Raw genomic sequence first — 16,338 nt, 5'->3', positions numbered from 1 at the left:
TGCAGATTTCAATGTGGCTCTACTCTACAGATAAGACAAGTCTATCACTTGTACCACAAAAGACTTACCCCGGGGATTGACGAATCCTGAACTGGATGAGATGAGGTCACGTGCAGGAGGTCAGAGCAGCACCAACTTGCCTGAAGAGCTTCTTTTTTCACTTTTGTTAGAAATACCGAGGTGCCACAAGAAATCACACACGCATTCAAAAGTGTACAACCCAGACAGCTGCAGCCTCCTGCTTCATGTTTCCTCCAGGACCAAAAAATTTTGTGACCTCATAATATTTCAAATAATTTCTTGGCCATACTCCCAAGCATGGCTTTCCAGGTGTCCCAACTTGGGCTGATTGGCCTTTCCCCCATGCCTCCTGCTGCCTATACTCAGCCACACTTGCCTGAGTGTGGCCATCCACAGCAGCACAAGGCAAACAGCATACACAGACACAAATAATTTTAAGGAACAAGACTCTTTAGGAATGAATTCCTCAAGTCTCCGATCTCTGTCTTAGTGCATTTGTGCTGCTATGACAAAATACCTTAGTAATTTTTAAATACTAAAAATTTAGAGTCTGGGAAATCCAAGATCAAGATGACAGCAAACTCAGTGTCTCATGGAGGCCTGGTCTCCTCTTCAAGATGGCCTTGAACTTTGTCCTCACATGCAGAAGGGATGGGAGGGCAAAGGACCAATGCCCGCTGAAGCCTCTTTATAAGCATAACAATCCATTCACATAGCAGAGCCCTTCTGGCCTAATGGCCCCTGAAAGGCCCCCCAGTTTGACACTTGCTTTGGGGGTTATGTTGCAATGTTTATTTAGGAGGGGACACAAACATTCAATCCACAGCAAGCCCTAGGAGAGACCATCCTATCCCCAGGAGGGATGGCTGTCATGCAGGGTTTAAGGTCTGACTTTGAGAAGCACAGACTTTGGCCAGAGCTAGCAAAGTGGGAAGGACTGCCAGCTCCATCTTCTCTGCTGGTCAGAACACAGCTCTGCATGGACCTTGGAGGTGTCCAAGCTCCTCACGAGCACCACTTCCCTTCCCAGTGTCACAGGTGTTGCCTTGCTGCTGAATTATCAAGTGTGAGACAAACAGATCCCCTGGCACTTAGTCCCCTTCCCCCTAAAGCCCCTGTCCTGGGCCCCGGTGAGGGTTCCTGGGCTGTAGAGCCATAAGAGCAACAAAGAAGGGTGCAGGGGGCCAGGAAGGTTCCACCTAGGAAACCCAGGCTCTACCCGTCTTAAAGCTCCACAGAGCTACTCAGGAGATTCCTTAAGACTTAGTCTCACTCCACCAAAAAGTTCCATGCAATTTAGAACAAAATCCAAACAGCTCCCCTGCCACACAGGTCTTTCCCCTGGACCATCCCCTGCTTTCCCTCCCTCCCCTCTGAGTTCCTTCCCCATCACTCAGGTCCAGCCACGCTGTCTCCTTCCTTCCCGAGTGCTACGGAATTGCCCAGCTGGTTCCCGTGCAGGGCCTTTGCTCCTGCTCCTTGCCTACAATGCAACCTTCAAGCCAGATCGAACAGGAACGCCTCCCTCCTGTCTCTGTGCTCAGATCTCATCTTTTCATGATGACTTCTGCCCTCCCGGATATTACTTCAGGCAGGAGAATGCAGTGCTCATCCACGTGCACATCGCCAGAGTGCTGAGATTCTCAGGTATCTGCAACTTGGGGAAGGAATTCCCTGAGGATGTGCAAACACAGGAGGATGAGGAGAGAGTTCTCATGCTAACAAGAAGGGTGGCCCTGGGGTCTTCAAAGGCAGCCTGCCAGGGCTGCTGAGAAGCCTCTCAGAGGGCACACTTCGAGACTGGGTGAGAAAGCTTGTTTGCTCATAAAAGCCTTCCAGGCCCTGCTCATTAAGGAGGAGAGACGGGGACAAAGCAAGACAAGAGGGCCAGAATCCAGGCTGGGCCATGCTGGCTTTCTCTGTCTTGTGTCCGACACTGTTGCTCAGCTGCCTGGCTGTCCCCTGGCCTGCCCAGGCAGAGACCCTCTTCCACAGCCGGGACCGCTCGGACCTGGAACCATCCCCGCTGCGCAGGGCCAAGCCCATCACTGACCTCCATGCTGCTCAGGTAGGAGAAAGACTCCAAGAGTAGCATCGTCCACATGCACATGATGTGTGGACACATGTCCACAGGCAGGGCTTGGCTGCAGGCCTTATGAGGAGCAGGATTTCCATGGTTCTAGCAGGACATGGCTCTGTGCTTAACCTGATGTTCACTATTGGTTTTTGCAGTGCTGGGCTAGATCCCAGGGCCCTGTGCATGCTCGGCAAGCACTCCACCACCAACCACGCCCTAACCCAACCTAATGTTGATTGACAACCCCTGGGTCAGCCTCTAGTCAGTGATTCATGTTGCCCTGTGCAAAAGAACCACAGACTTGAATATCATTGCTTTTCTAAATGCAAGCAAGGTAGTAAGAGGCTAAGGCACTGTTCGAAGAGCGCTCTCTGGAGAAAGGGGCAGCTCTAGCAAAGACGCCCTACTGCAAAATCTAGGATCCTCAGCAGAGCCATCTGAGGGTGGCATCCATTGACTCTGCTGGAGCTCCACCATGACCTGGGCAAAGGCTCTCATGAGATTTCTTCATGACATGGGTTGGACAGGGAGCGTGACCCTGCAGTCCTAGTGGTCACCATACTCCACAGCAGATGATCAGAATCTCCCACATTAAGCCCTGGATCTTGTGTACCTGAAGGTGGAGGGTCTTGAGAAGGGGGCTGGCTGGGTCTGCTGTGGCTGCCAGGACCAAGGGCTGCGGTGCTCCCTCCCCTCCCTGTGCTGGGGTGGAATTTGCCACTCCCAGGCCCCTCACTTGTAGTCTCTAGCACCTGGGCCAGACGCTGCAGCCTCCCCTACTTATATCCCATGACCTCGGTGCGCTTCCTCCAGTCCTGACCCCTCATCTCCCGACATGCCTCTCCTCCTACCATCCCCACTCCCACCCGGCCTGCTCCAATTCTGCCCCTCCTCAGGCCACACGGTGCCATGATTTCAGCCAGCCCAGCCAACCCCTTGCACACTGCCCTCACCTTCGGCTACTCTCTCCACGCCCTGTCTCCCCCTCTCTGTCTCTTTCTTCTCCCTCTATCTCCTTTCTGTCATATAGTCCCTGGTCAGGGCAGGCATGGGGCAGTGGGAAGGCCCTGTGGGTGGCAGCCCCTGGACTTGGGTGCATTTCTCTCCCACAGAAGTTCTTATCCAGATATGGCTGGTCGGAGGGGCCTTCAGCCTGGGGTCCCAGCCCCAAGGAGCCAGCAGCAGCCCCTGCGGGCCCCACCCTGGCCGAAGCTGTGCGCAGGTTCCAGAGAGTGAATGCGCTGCCGGCCAGTGGGAAGCTGGATGCAGCTACCCTGGAGGCCATGAACAGGCCTCGCTGTGGTGTCCCTGACACCCGGCTGCCAGCCCTGTCGACCCCTTCAGACCCACGGCCCAGGGCCCGATCAAAGCGATTCCTACAAATGCTGCTACCCAGGCCAGGTGGGCAGCAGGAGGACTCCTCAGACAGTGGGGCCATGAGGGCCTTCTCCAAAAAGACCCTGACCTGGAGACTGGTGGGCGAGGCCTACAGCAGCCAGCTCTCTGTGGACGAGCAGAGATACATCTTCAGACTGGCCTTCAGGATGTGGAGCGAGGTGACACCGCTGGACTTCCGGGAGGATCTCACTGCTCCTGGGGCCACAGTGGACATAAAACTGGGTTTTGGGAGAGGTAATAAGGGTGCAGGTTCAGGACCCCCCACGCTTCCTGCCCACTCTGCCAGCACACACCTTCGGCCTTTCCCTCTGGGGTCCTCACCTGCATGCTGGGCACTGGGCTTCCTGGAGTCCGTCCCACCCTGGTTGCCTCAGTCACCTGCAGAAAGGTGGTGCACCTGCTCTCCCTGGCTTGTTCTGAGGTGACACCCAACAGGGAGAGGCGGATGTAAGCCCTCTATTAATGTTACCATCTTAGAACTTACCAGAAAAGGGATGGACCTGTCACCTGGCAGGGCGCCTGGAGTGGTCACAGGGGACACGGAGGCCAGCCTGCTCCCCTCAGAGTATGTGGGCCCATGGGTGCAGGCCAGCGGTAGGAGCTTGCTCACCTGGAGCATTCAGTATGCCACCAAGACTCCACACACGCGCCCTCCCTGGTCCTGTGGAGAAGCCATGGGTATATAACATTGACCTGAGTAAGGAGATAGCCAGGGTCACCCACAGGTACCACCAACTCTTAGCTGGTAGATTTGGACAAATATCCTAACATCTCTGTGCCCCGTGTGTGAACCAGGGCAGCTCCTGGCTGTCCTGGTCCTGCTGAATCAGTGTCTCAGTGAGAGTGCATGGGGCACGGTTTGTTGAAAAAGCATATAAGGGACAGCGACCTTCAGGGACCTTCCAGCTGCCAGGACCCAGTTCCAGTGCCCTCCCCTCCGTGAGCACTTCAGACAGCACCCATCTCCCCGTCCCCACACTCCTCTCCCTGCTGCTCCCAGCTTTGGAACCTGCTCCTTTGCTACAGTCTGTACTTCATGATGAGTTTGTAGATGACCATGGCTCCGCACGCCTCCTCCTGGGCGGCAATTAACCCAGTTGTGGCCCTGCCCACTCCTGCCCCTGGTGCAAGCTCCTGGAGGCTGACTGCTGTCAAGTCGTCTGGTTAGGTGGGGAATCTGCAATGGGCACCCCTCACTCACCAGAACCACTCTGTCCCCTTGCCAGGCCGGCACCTGGGCTGTCCTCGGGTGTTTGATGGGAGCGGACAGGAGTTCGCACATGCCTGGCACCTGGGCGATATTCACTTTGATGATGATGAGCACTTCACACCACCCACGAGTGACACAGGCATCAGCCTTCTCAAAGTAAGTAGCTCATGCTGCTCTACTGAGCAGGAAAGGGCAGGCAGCGCGGGCCCAGTCTGAAAGCCAGGGCCTACCACGGCATGTGCGTGCCCTGAGGTGGCTGGAGGGTCTGGGGATGCTTCCTAGTTCTCACCATGTTCCCCTTTTCCTGAAAAAGCACAGCACCAGTGAGGCACAAGCCTGTCCTCTGTAATTCAGGGACTAGTCCCAGTGGTACTCAAAGGCCCAGGATTGGCCCTGCACCCATGGTTTGTGTTGCCCTCCTAGGTGGCTGTCCATGAAATTGGCCATGTCCTCGGCCTGCCTCACACCTACAGGATGGGATCCATAATGCAACCAAATTACATTCCCCAGAAACCTGCATTTGAGCTGGACTGGTCAGATAGAAAAGCAATTCAGAGACTGTATGGTAAGACAGCTCTTGGGCTGGTTCTCCCCAGAGCTCCCAGAGGACACTCAGGGTGCCAAGATACACCAGGACCCTGCTTGCCGCTCAGTGAGAGGCAGGTCCCCAAGGAGCACAAAGTTCCACTAAATATCTGTCCCCTAACTCCACGGGACAATTTCCTTAGTTAAATGTGGCCCTGCCCTGACTGCAGCCACAGGTGAAGGACATGGGTGGGCAAAGCACACTCCCCGTGGACAATCCTCCAGCCCTCCCCTCCACATGCGGCCTGTGTTTGGCTGGGAGAAAAGCTGACCTGTGCCTCAGTATCACACAGGAGCACCAAGGGGAAGCCACTGGGAGCTTTCTAGCAATTCTAAGGCAAAGAACTGATTAAGCTTGCAGCGGCAGCTTTAATTTTTATTTAGTTGTTCAGGCTGAGGTACTTATGGGTCATTATTTAATGAAAATGATCAGTGGTTTAACACAGATGCTCAAGGCCAGGAAAGCTAGGCTTCCCTTTCCCATGTACAGGAGCCTCACGGAGACCACCCTGTTTCTGTTCTTGGCACTCAGGGCCTTTGGAGACAATGGGAGCCAGGACACACTTATTTCCCCAGTGGAGCTCTTCCTCTAGCGTGTGCCCAGAACCAGGGGGCCTTCCTTAATGAAGTCAGACTGGCCATCAAAAGAGAAATCAGGTGGTCCCATAACTTGGCATTCAGACCAAGTCTGAGAGCATTATGAGCAACTCGTGTGGCTGGACTCTTGCAGGCAACCTGGGTCCGTTCCTGCTCAGCCCACGTCTAATAGCAGATGGTGTCTTGCTTTAAGGTGTGTCAATAGAAAACCCCAGATTTGCAATTATCTCTATCCAGTCACACCTGAAAGTTGACATTTGTACCATGTGACAGGTGGCCGGACATTTCTTTTCAGGTTCATGTGAAGGATCATTTGATACTGCATTTGACTGGATTCGCAAAGAGAGAAACCAATATGGTGAGGTGATGGTGAGGTTCAGCACCTATTTCTTCCGCAACAGCTGGTACTGGCTTTATGAAAATCGAAACAACAGGACCCGCTATGGGGATCCTCTTCCAATCCTCACTGGCTGGCACGGAATCCCAGCACGAAAGATAGATGCGTTCGTCCACATCTGGACATGGAGAAGAGACGAACGTTATTTTTTTAAAGGTAAAGATTCTTCATGGGTGGCCTCACTGCTCTTTTTTAAAAAAATATTTTTAGTTGTCTATGGAATTTATTTTTTATTTATATGCAGTGCTGAGAATCGAACCTGGTGCTTCACATGTTAGGCAAGCATTCTACCACTGAGCCACAACCCCAGCCCTCACCATTTCTCTTTATAAGAGAAATGCATTCAGAATAAATGTTCCAAGTCCCTACCATGGAATCTATTGTAATGCTCTGGTAATTACTTGCTTGATTCCAGTCTGCCCCATTGGACTTCGAGCTTTGTGGGAACAGGGGTTGGGTCTGTCCCTGATCTTTTACAAGAAGGCACTTAACATCATTGAATGGATGTGTAAAGAACTTTGCTAGACACTTGAAGTGTTTGACAAAGCACTGTTACCTGGTTCTGGAGGAAAAAGGATGCCCTGGAAGGCTAGCAACACAGGCATAATTCCAGGGGGCAGGCCGAGCAGGGAGGTGACCACTGCCACCTGGAATCCATGCTAGTATTCCAAAAGTCAGGACTTGCCCTGGACTAAGGATGGGAGAGATCCAGAATGCCTAGAGGAGGGCACCCAGACTGCAGTGTGGGTGTGTGCAGTGGCCAGAGACAAGCAGCAGGAGTGGGGAATGGAAAAGGCTCATCTGTGGACTCCATTGAAGGGGGACAGGGGACCCACATAGGATGAGATTCTGAGAAGACTGGTGGTCCGACCTTGGAGAGCCTCAAATGGAGTAACCAGGGTCTGGACTTCATCCAGCGGGTAGCAAGGAATCAATTTCTGAACAGGGAAGAGCAGTGTTTTGCAGGAGGTGATTCGGCCAGGGTGGGGTGACCATGTGAAGAGCAGGTTGGGGCTGTCTTGCTGCTGTTCTCCTTATTCACAAGCCACCCTGTCCAGCATCTCCACACCCAGCTCATGCAGACACGCTGCTTCGCAAACCCAGTGGGCTGCAATGTTGTGGCTCCTGCTCTTTCCTTTGAAGGAAGGTTGTGTGTACCTCTTGAACTTGAATCTCAAGTGATCCAAACTATGCTGCTTTAAACTGCTCAGAGTTAACAAAGCAAGAGCTAAACTGTGAGAACATCATTTGCAAACTTTATTATCAGGATCCAATGTCTAGATTTGCTCTTTAGTTCCCTTCATATCACACGAGATTTTTTCAATGCTTTAAAGAACTTACATTGGCAACAAGGAGTCGGTACAGAATTAGGTCATGATGGGGGACTGCTTTAAAAACATCTTTAATTTGCTGTAAATATTTTAAATTTAAAAAAAATACCAGTTAGAGTGAATTGCTGCTCCACTGGGACATCTCAGTGCCAATTGTAGTGCGTGTGTGGTTGCTAAGGGATGTCACTACTTGAGTACGCCATGAGTTGTGCAAACAGAAGTGTCTAACTCAGCAGATTTATTTATTCTATTGTGTGCTGACAACAGGTCATATCTTTATGAACTAAAAAGGAAAGCCTAGAATAATCCTCTCCTGTTTCAGGGCATTAAATTAGCATTTGAATGTTAAAACAAAATTAACCAGAGTATATTATTTCTCAGGATAGTGGGTCTGGGTGGACGCTGAATTTGCACAAGTCACTTTGAGGCTCTACTCCAGTTTCCTTATTTGCAAAATGGGGATGGAGAGACAGATGGTTAAAAAACACTGGATAAGGTATAACCCAGGAATAAGCATTGGGATTTCTTCTGTCAAGAGACCTTGTATCAATTAGAGTAGGAAAGTGATTCTGGCCAACATGTGGGCCACTAACATGCAAAAGGACATTGTTAGACCATGAAAGAGGAAAAAAAATCAAGATGCTCAGGTGAAAGAGACCACATTTTTGTCATTTTTGAGAGCCAACAGGACGATGTGAATAGATCAGGGCTCTCTGTGAGACACCATCAACAATCTAGTTGCAGCAGTGTCAAGTACAGAAAATGTTATTGGGGTCAAATTGAGAAGTCATCCAAAACCTGGGAAAACCTCTGAGACTTCAGTAGGTGCCACGAGCCCAGCTCTCTCTTGGAATCCGGCAGAGCATATGCAGAATAGGAGGCTGTCCATCAGGTTTCCTGTGATTTAAAAGCCATATTCGTATTTTTGGTTGACACTCAGGAAATCAATACTGGAGATATGACAGTGACAAGGACCAGGCCCACACAGATGAAGAAGGAAGAAGCTACCCCAAACTGATTTCAGAAGGGTTTCCTGGCATCCCCAGTCCCCTGGACACTGCCTTTTATGACAGAAGGCAACAGCTAATTTACTTCTTCAAGGTGTCCTTTGTAAGTAGCACTGCTTCTGTACTCCCGTCCGAGATGTGTCAAATGAACAGAATTCTCAGTTGAAAGCTGTTCTCCTTGCTTCAGGTCTAACAGCAGTGGCAGATCATTAGGTGGAGAACTATTTAGAATTTCAGGTCTAAAGAACTCAGTGCACAGTTGGATGTAATTAACTCACTGCTGAAGTTAACCTAAATATCAATGAACTTCAGAACAGTCTTACTCTCTAATTTGTTTGCAGGTATTTGCATTTGATGTCAACAGAAACCAAGTACTGAATTCTTATCCAAAGAAGATTACGGAAGTTTTTCCAGCAATAAGACCACACAACCATCCCTTTAGAAATATAGATTCAGCTTACTATTCCTATGCACATGGCTCCATTTTCTTTTTCAAAGGCAATGCCTATTGGAAAGTAGTTAATGACAAAGACAAACAACAGAATTCCTGGCTTCCTTCTAATGGTGTATTTCCAAAAAGGTCTATTTCAGAGAAGTGGTTTGATGTTTGTGATGTCCACACCTCCACACTGGACATGTAATGAGAAAAACAGGAAAACTCAAACAGGGTAAGATTTTTTTTTCCAAGAGAAAAAGTCTGACTTCTTTTACAAAGAAGTGAATATAGCTCCCCAAGTTAAAAATCAATGGGAAAAAAAAAAAAAACTTGCTTAAACTTTTAAAATATTTGGTTTTAAGATGAATTGCTCAGGCAAAACCAATCAATTGCCAAATAAGTTTATTAACTTTTCAGAAAATCTCCCCCCCACACACAAACAAGCACCCTGAAGCAGCCTCACATTTGCTTTCGGTTCTGCGTGGAACTCTGCAGCTGCACCCCAACACTGCACCCAGCCCTGCTGCAAGGGGACCGGGGAGGCTGCCAATGCCATGGTGTATGTTTACTGCACTTAAAACAATGTGATGGGAAAAGCCACAGAATTTAAATTAAGTACCAGGTGCAGTGGTACATGCCTGTAATCCCAGCAGCTCAGGAGGCTGAGGCAGGAGGATCTCGAGTTCAAAGCCAGCTTCAGCAACTTAGTGAGACCCTGTCTCAAAATAAAAATATAAAAAGGGGCTGACGATGTGGCTTAGTGGCTAAGCACCCCTGGGTTCAATCCCCAGTAACAAAAAAACCATATATATATATATATATATATATAAATAAATAAATAAATATATATATATATATATATATATATATATATATATATATATACTTCTTAAACCTGTGATGGCCTCTGGCCCTGACGCCAGCTGTGCTGTTTGCACACATAGGCCTGCATCTCATTGGTCCTGAACAGAGGAGCTTTGGTCTTGCTGAAATTCATTTGGTGTTCTACTTTCCCTGCAGAGCAACAAACACTTGTGTGATAGTCAGACCACCAAAATAGAGCTCTGGGAGCTAGTTGGATAGTTTTATTTTCTCCATATCAGTTATATTTAGGACAGGCATGATGTTCCTTCAAGTTTAATATGCTTAATATGATATTTTTTGGTGGTACTGGAGATGGAACCCAGACCTCATGCATGTTGGGCATGAACTCTTGTCAGTGAGCCACATATCTCCAGCCCTGGCTGTTAATTCTTAACACATACCACACACACAGGGAAAAGAAAAAAAAAAAAAAAAAAAAAAGGAAGAAAACCATAATCCCATATGTAATGATGTGGGCAAAATTTGGCAATAAAATTAACTGAAAGATGCAGTAGCCTCAGTGACCAGGACACAAATAACCACATTTCTCCTAATGGAACATTTGAAACACAGGCACTGTAAGAAGCTTTAAAAAAAAAAAGCAGCAAATTACAAATATATTTAAAAAGGAATTTTTTATTCCCTCTGTAGAAATCTTCATGTCATTGTTTTGACAAAAGAAGATAGAATTTATATTTTCTTGCTTAAAAACAATTTTCCTCTCAACTAAAAGTCTGTTTAGCTAAGGGGAAAGGATAGGAGACAAGAAAAGTAACCCTAACATCCCTAACTCCAGCTCGTTCTACCCAAGAAGGAAAATCCTTTTTGAATCCATGAACCCAGAGGGCGGTATAACCACTGGAGGTGCCCCGGGCTAAAGAGCAGAGGGAAGCAGCACTGTTCTGTGTGGACTCCGGCTGCCAGGGAAAGAGAATGAAGCCCTGCCAGAAGGAGACACTGCTGATTTGGAGCAAATGCTTTAACCACTTAGGCAAAACTTTAAATGCTTCAATGACTAACTTTTGTAAACTGATGCAAATCTGTCCCAAGAATGATGTAAGTCAAAGAACTAGACAAATGGCAAAAGAGTTCTACCAAGCTGATAGGTGTCAATTCATTTTCCATGAAAACACTCAGGATTCTCTATGTAAGGAACAAGCAGTTTGCGAAAATTCAGCTTGAAACCAGTTTACTCCAGACAACTTTGTGGTGGAGCTTGGATTCTTTCAGGTGGGGTTGGTGTGGAGGGGCTGCTGGTCAACACAGAGGATCTGCACAATGAAACCAACCATCCCTGGGCCTGAAGGGGCAGGTTACATCCATTCCTGCCACTGAACCCAGCCAGCAGGCTTGTCATAACCACAGTCAGTGGCACAGGGGCCCAGACTCTCACCACACATGAAAGAATCCGACTCCCACGTTACAACATTTCTTGAAATTGAGTATTGATCATAAGGGACAAGTACAGCCTTGTATACACTGGAGGCTTTGGGTGGGGGGGAAGTGTATGTATGCAATCAGACAAGACCCACACACAGCAAGGAGTAAGTGAAATATTCCAGTGAAAACTGACTGGATGGCAAAGTTTTACTTTTAACGTTATAATCTTTATTTTGTAATTATTAAACTGAGTTCAAATCACAATTTAATGTGAGGAATGAAAAAATGGAAAATAAGATATTTTAAATAAATAGTTTATTCAAAATAGTTTTGTTTTGTTTTTTACCTTATTCACAGTTTCAAGTTTAAATGAAAAAGGAGGGGAGGGGAAATAATACTATTCCTGATCAACTGAAGAAAAGTGAATCCCTTCAAAACATGCATTAAATACAGAGTAGTGCACAATGGCTAGTCTTCAAAACTCCTGCACTGAAATTCACAAAGGGGACGCTCTTGTGCAATTTGGAAGGAAATATTGTAGATTTATAGGAAGTTTCTTTAACCCATTTGAACCTGTAATATCATTTGGATAAAAGGTTCTCTTGGTGGAAGCAACATTTTACCCAAAATAATATCTTAAACCTTTGTTATCCAAGATACTTCAAAAATAGCTGAAAGTATAATTGCATAACAGAAAGTCTATTAATATTGAGGTACCATGTACGTCTCATAGAAATAAAAGCTGAAGCTTTCAGTTCAGTTCTGGCTTTAGCACTTCAAACGAAGAAGCCAAAGAACTCCGCCATTGTCTGTCTGTCATGAGAAATAAGTGCATGCCTGTTTCAAATGGGTATTTCCTCACATTTAATGAAACTCAGCACCGAATGGACAAAGCCACTCCTGTGGTCAGAAGGCACTGTCAGCGCGTCTGCAGACGCAGCTCTGCGCGAGGTCACTGAACGGCGCCGCTGCTTACTCCGCTGCCCCCATGAGCAAGCTGCCCCAGCAAATGGATGATGACATCAATTCTTTCCAAAAGACTTGCACTTTTGTTTGCAGTAGCTCTCAGAAGCTGGGAGTAAATTTGCTTGTTGGATTTGAGAAGTCCATCTTCTTCAATGTTATTGCTGGGGTCCCCCCGCCAAAAAAAAAAGAACAACAGGTGAAGGGCACAGTAAAGGGATCTGGAAACAGTAACAGCACAGCAGTGGTGCTACACAGAGAAGCAGGTCTCCCAGTGCCTCCCCATACCTACCGTCTATCTTCTGTTCCTAGACCTGTCTTGACACTCATGTCAATACATCAACTAAAACTGAGTTAAAGCCTTTTATCTGTTCACGTCCTCTGCCAGGAACTGCTCTTGGTAGTGAACCAAATGGACAAAAGTCCCTGTTTTGTGTGAGGGGTGGTGGTGGGACACTGGGAGAAGATGTACAGTGGACAACTATGCTGGGGATGCAGCTCAGAGGTGGAGTGCATGCCTAGCATGCCCCAGGACCTGAGTTCAACCTCCAGCACCAGAAGAAAACAAAACAGACAGTGGCAGACGTCTGTCACATCCCCTAAAAGAAACAGAGTTGATATGGTTGAGGGCACTGGGAAGCCAGATGGCTTTCCTCTACTCTGTATTTTTTTTTTTTTTTTTTCAGTATTGGAGACTGAACCTAGGGCCTCACACACAGTCGACCACTGAATTGTACCTTCAGCCCTTTTGTTCTAAATCAGAGGCTTCCTAAAATGCTCAGGCTGGCCTCAAACTCATGATCCTCCCACTTCAACCTCCTGAGCAGTTGGGATCATGGGCCTGTGCCACCACTCCTGTCTCCTCTACTCTGAACCAACTGCAGAATGCCAGCTCTTGCATTGGAGCCACCTAGGACATCAAGCAGAGTCACAGGATGGCAGCACCTCCATGCTGTCTAAGGACACTGGTGCACCTTCTGGTGAAGATGCTTCTCCACTGAGGTACATATTATACCACTCCACTGTAAAAGTTTAATTGGTTCTGAAAATATTTACCCCTTATAATGGATTAATGTATGAGATGCAAGACTAGTAATTACATGGCAGTTCAATTCTAGCCACCCTCCTTTTAATGCATCTACATGTATAAGAGACCCAGCTCACAAGCCAGCAGTTTCACGGCTCCTAGCAAAATGTGACACACCTCCACAGGACAACATTGCCCCTTGCAAAGCAAGGACTGATTTGATTTTACCGTAAAAGATAAGGCCCCCAAAAGTTGACAATTTGGATCAGGGTCAAAACGTCATGTTTCCCACCTTTTTTCCCCCTTGGTACCAGGGATGGAACCTAGAGGTGCTTAACCACCGAGTGACATTGCCAGCCCTTTTTGTCTTTTGAGACAGGTCTCACTAGGTTGCTTAGGACCTTGCTAAGTTGCTGAGGCTGGCTTTGAACTCCCAATTCTCCTGCCTCCGCCTCCCAAGCTGCTGGGATTACAGGCATGTGCCACCATGCAGGGCTCGTTTCCCAATTTCTAATGCTGTGTTCTTTCTCCTTCCTAGTGTGCAAATTCTCTCCCCTTGCCCAAGAGACCTCTGGGCCCGCCAAAGAGAGCACCTGGGTGCTAAAGTGCCGTCCCCACCAAGCCTGGCTGTCAGGTTCCCCTCTTTCCTAGGTTCCAGGCTCCATTCATCCCTCTTCTGCAGCCTGGCTACCCCCTGTAGAAGATAATTCCTCCCTTCCAATTCCCACTTCTTTGTATTAGGAAAGTCTTTCTTCCCCCAAACCTGCCACAGCATACCAGTCACGATTCATTCACTGTCTGTGCTTGGACTTAAGACTGGCTGTGTTTTAGTTATTTATTTATTTTTTTTGGAGGGGGGAGTATTACTAATCAGAACTCCTGATAACCTTATAGGAAATGCACATTATTTTTGACAGTAATCAGGCAATAGCATTTAACAATAAGAAAAGGCATTTGAAATATAAATTATTTTTTGAGGACAATAACATCATTTGGTTACTTTAGCTGGGTGCCTAAAGATAACTGATGGTCACTGGGATCAAATTCTAAACCCTTGATTTCTTCACATGGTACTTCTACATCTTAAATCTTCATCTCTTAGTTTCTATAAATCATGCCCTTCCTGAATCCATTCTCTTCAGGTGTCATTGGCAGAGATTACTTTCTACTTTTTCATGTTTTTTTTTTTTTCATTAAATTAAACCCCAAAGCCACCAAAATGTCAAGAGGTCTCTTTCTCTAAAGCAATGAATATAAAAGTACAGTATAAGAGCAAATAAATTCTTAATCCAAAAAGAAAAACAACAAATCAGACCCCCCACAACCTAATGAACTATTATTCTAGCAGGACAATGCCAACACAGTTGACACATGATGAAGTACCTTCATGAGCTGAAAATAAAAATTCTTGAACAAATTAAATGCATCTTAATTTGTAATTCTGTAGCAATTTAAGAAAATTGGGATTTCTTATTATTATGTCCAATTTGCTTTTTATTTTTATTTCTTCCCTTAGGGGGCTGGAGAGGAATAGCAGTCAAAATGAAACAAATTAATGTTCCCTTTCTTTTAAGGTCTCATTCTTATTTCCCTTTCATCTACGAGGGGATCCACACTGCTTTGTGGAATAACAAGGCCTGTGCAGGAGGCCTCTTCACACAGAATCAGAGGTTTTACTTGTCTGTTAGTGAAGTGAGACAGAAAGAGGCACTGACTTAATGACTAATAAAGTTCTATTTCTAACCCTTCGATATATTTGTTGTAATTACATTTTTTTTTTTCAGTACAGAGATTGAACTCGGGGCACTCGACCACTAAACCACATCCCCAGCCCTATTTTGTATTTTATTTAGAGACAGGGTCTCACTGAGTTGCTTAGCGCCTCACTTTTGCTGAGGCAGGTTTTGAACTCGAAATCCTCCTGCCTCAGCCTCCTAACGGCTGGGACTACAGGTGTGTGCCACCGTACTCAGCTTTGCTGTAACAACATTTAACAGTCTTTAATAAATCTGAAAAAAAAAAAATCCCAAATTTTCTAATTACTTTATGTATCATGCATGAAACTCTAAATTATAAACTGTCTTCAACAGAATATTAATAACTTGAACAAACAGGTTAGGAAACCCTCCACTAAGATAAAAATTATTTAGATCATGCACAGGACTGTTATAACACTATCATAAGACTGAAACTATTACCTGTCATCAATTTGTGCAAATCAATGAATTATTGTTTCTCACATATCATATATTTATATTGCCATCTTGTGAAAACTAGTAAACATTTTAAAGTTACCTATTGTTGTCAAGCTAGAAAAGCCACAATCACTTTATCAACTGTGTGTCACTACATGCACTATCTACTTTCCTTTCTGATTCTTCAAAAGGATGGATTTATCTGCCAACTTCACTGAACACATCAGCACACCCTACTGTATACCAGGACCTGCTGTGGCAGACACTGAAGATCACCCACAGGGCTGAGTGAGATGGCAGTATACTCTACACTGAGACTTCCCCAGAGAAGAGCGCTCCTCAGGCTACAGAGAATGATTCAAATGCAACAAGTCTGCCAAGACTGAGGTGCACCCCAAACTACTAAGAGGTCTGGCCAACTGGTCCCTCCTTTACCAAACCGACTAACAAGCACCAAAGGACAAGTGTCAGTGGAATATAGCTGGCAAGGCCGTGACAGTGTAGAGAGGTATTCTGCCAGGTGCAGCATGCAGGGATGATCTATCGCTCCAAGTGGAACAGACACTGAGAACCACCCCTGCAGACCTGCCCCACTCTAAATGCCAGGTACAGTCATTTCCCCTTATCTAGGGATACTTTTCAAGACCCCCCCAGTAGATGCCTGAAAGTATATACAGTACTGACCCCACATATGCCAGGTTTGCTCCTATATATACACACCTGTGTATATTATAAATTAGGCACAGAAAGAGCACAGACCTCAGCCGCCTCGACCTAGACCTACTTTTTCTTAAGTCAAGAACTATCACCTTTTCACCTTAGACTTTTCTTTGTATCTTGAGTTGCCACC

At 46.7% G+C, this 16,338-nt stretch overlaps 2 protein-coding genes across 2 annotated transcripts in view; one reads left to right on the top strand and one right to left on the bottom strand.

Moving 5' to 3' along the window:
* The first annotated feature begins 1,927 nt into the window (after positions 1-1,927).
* Mmp21 (matrix metallopeptidase 21) lies at positions 1,928-9,264 on the top strand. The gene is made up of 7 exons (XM_026384310.1): positions 1,928-2,089; positions 3,211-3,730; positions 4,723-4,862; positions 5,130-5,271; positions 6,184-6,441; positions 8,557-8,726; positions 8,965-9,264. The coding sequence occupies exons 1-7, from the start codon at positions 1,928-1,930 to the stop codon at positions 9,262-9,264; spliced, it is 1,692 nt and encodes a 563-aa protein (XP_026240095.1).
* A 2,337-nt stretch (positions 9,265-11,601) lies between these two features.
* Positions 11,602-16,338, bottom strand: part of Edrf1 (erythroid differentiation regulatory factor 1) — a 44,001-nt gene continuing 39,264 nt past the window's right edge. Inside the window, exon 24 of the mRNA XM_026384258.2 lies at positions 11,602-12,430. Within this exon, the coding sequence (XP_026240043.1) occupies positions 12,256-12,430 (175 nt within the window). The 3' untranslated portion in view covers positions 11,602-12,255. The remainder of the gene's footprint in view (positions 12,431-16,338) is intronic.

Source organism: Urocitellus parryii, chromosome 5, assembly GCF_045843805.1.
Source record: "Urocitellus parryii isolate mUroPar1 chromosome 5, mUroPar1.hap1, whole genome shotgun sequence".
Taxonomy (NCBI): Eukaryota; Metazoa; Chordata; class Mammalia; order Rodentia; family Sciuridae; genus Urocitellus; species Urocitellus parryii.
The sequence above is the reverse complement of the archived record's forward strand: the minus strand, read 5'-3'. Positions and strand labels throughout refer to the sequence as shown.

What these genes read in the sequence shown, in the direction of transcription:
- Mmp21 (XM_026384310.1), top strand. Translation starts at nt 1,928, where the DNA reads ATGCTGGCTTTCTCTGTCTTGTGTCCGACACTGTTGCTCAGCTGCCTG. An exon ending in CAGGCATCAGCCTTCTCAAA is followed by an intron (nt 4,863 to 5,129) that starts GTAAGTAGCTCA and finishes TTGCCCTCCTAG; the next exon opens with GTGGCTGTCCATGAAATTGG. An exon ending in ACTTCTTCAAGGTGTCCTTT is followed by an intron (nt 8,727 to 8,964) that starts GTAAGTAGCACT and finishes ATTTGTTTGCAG; the next exon opens with GTATTTGCATTTGATGTCAA.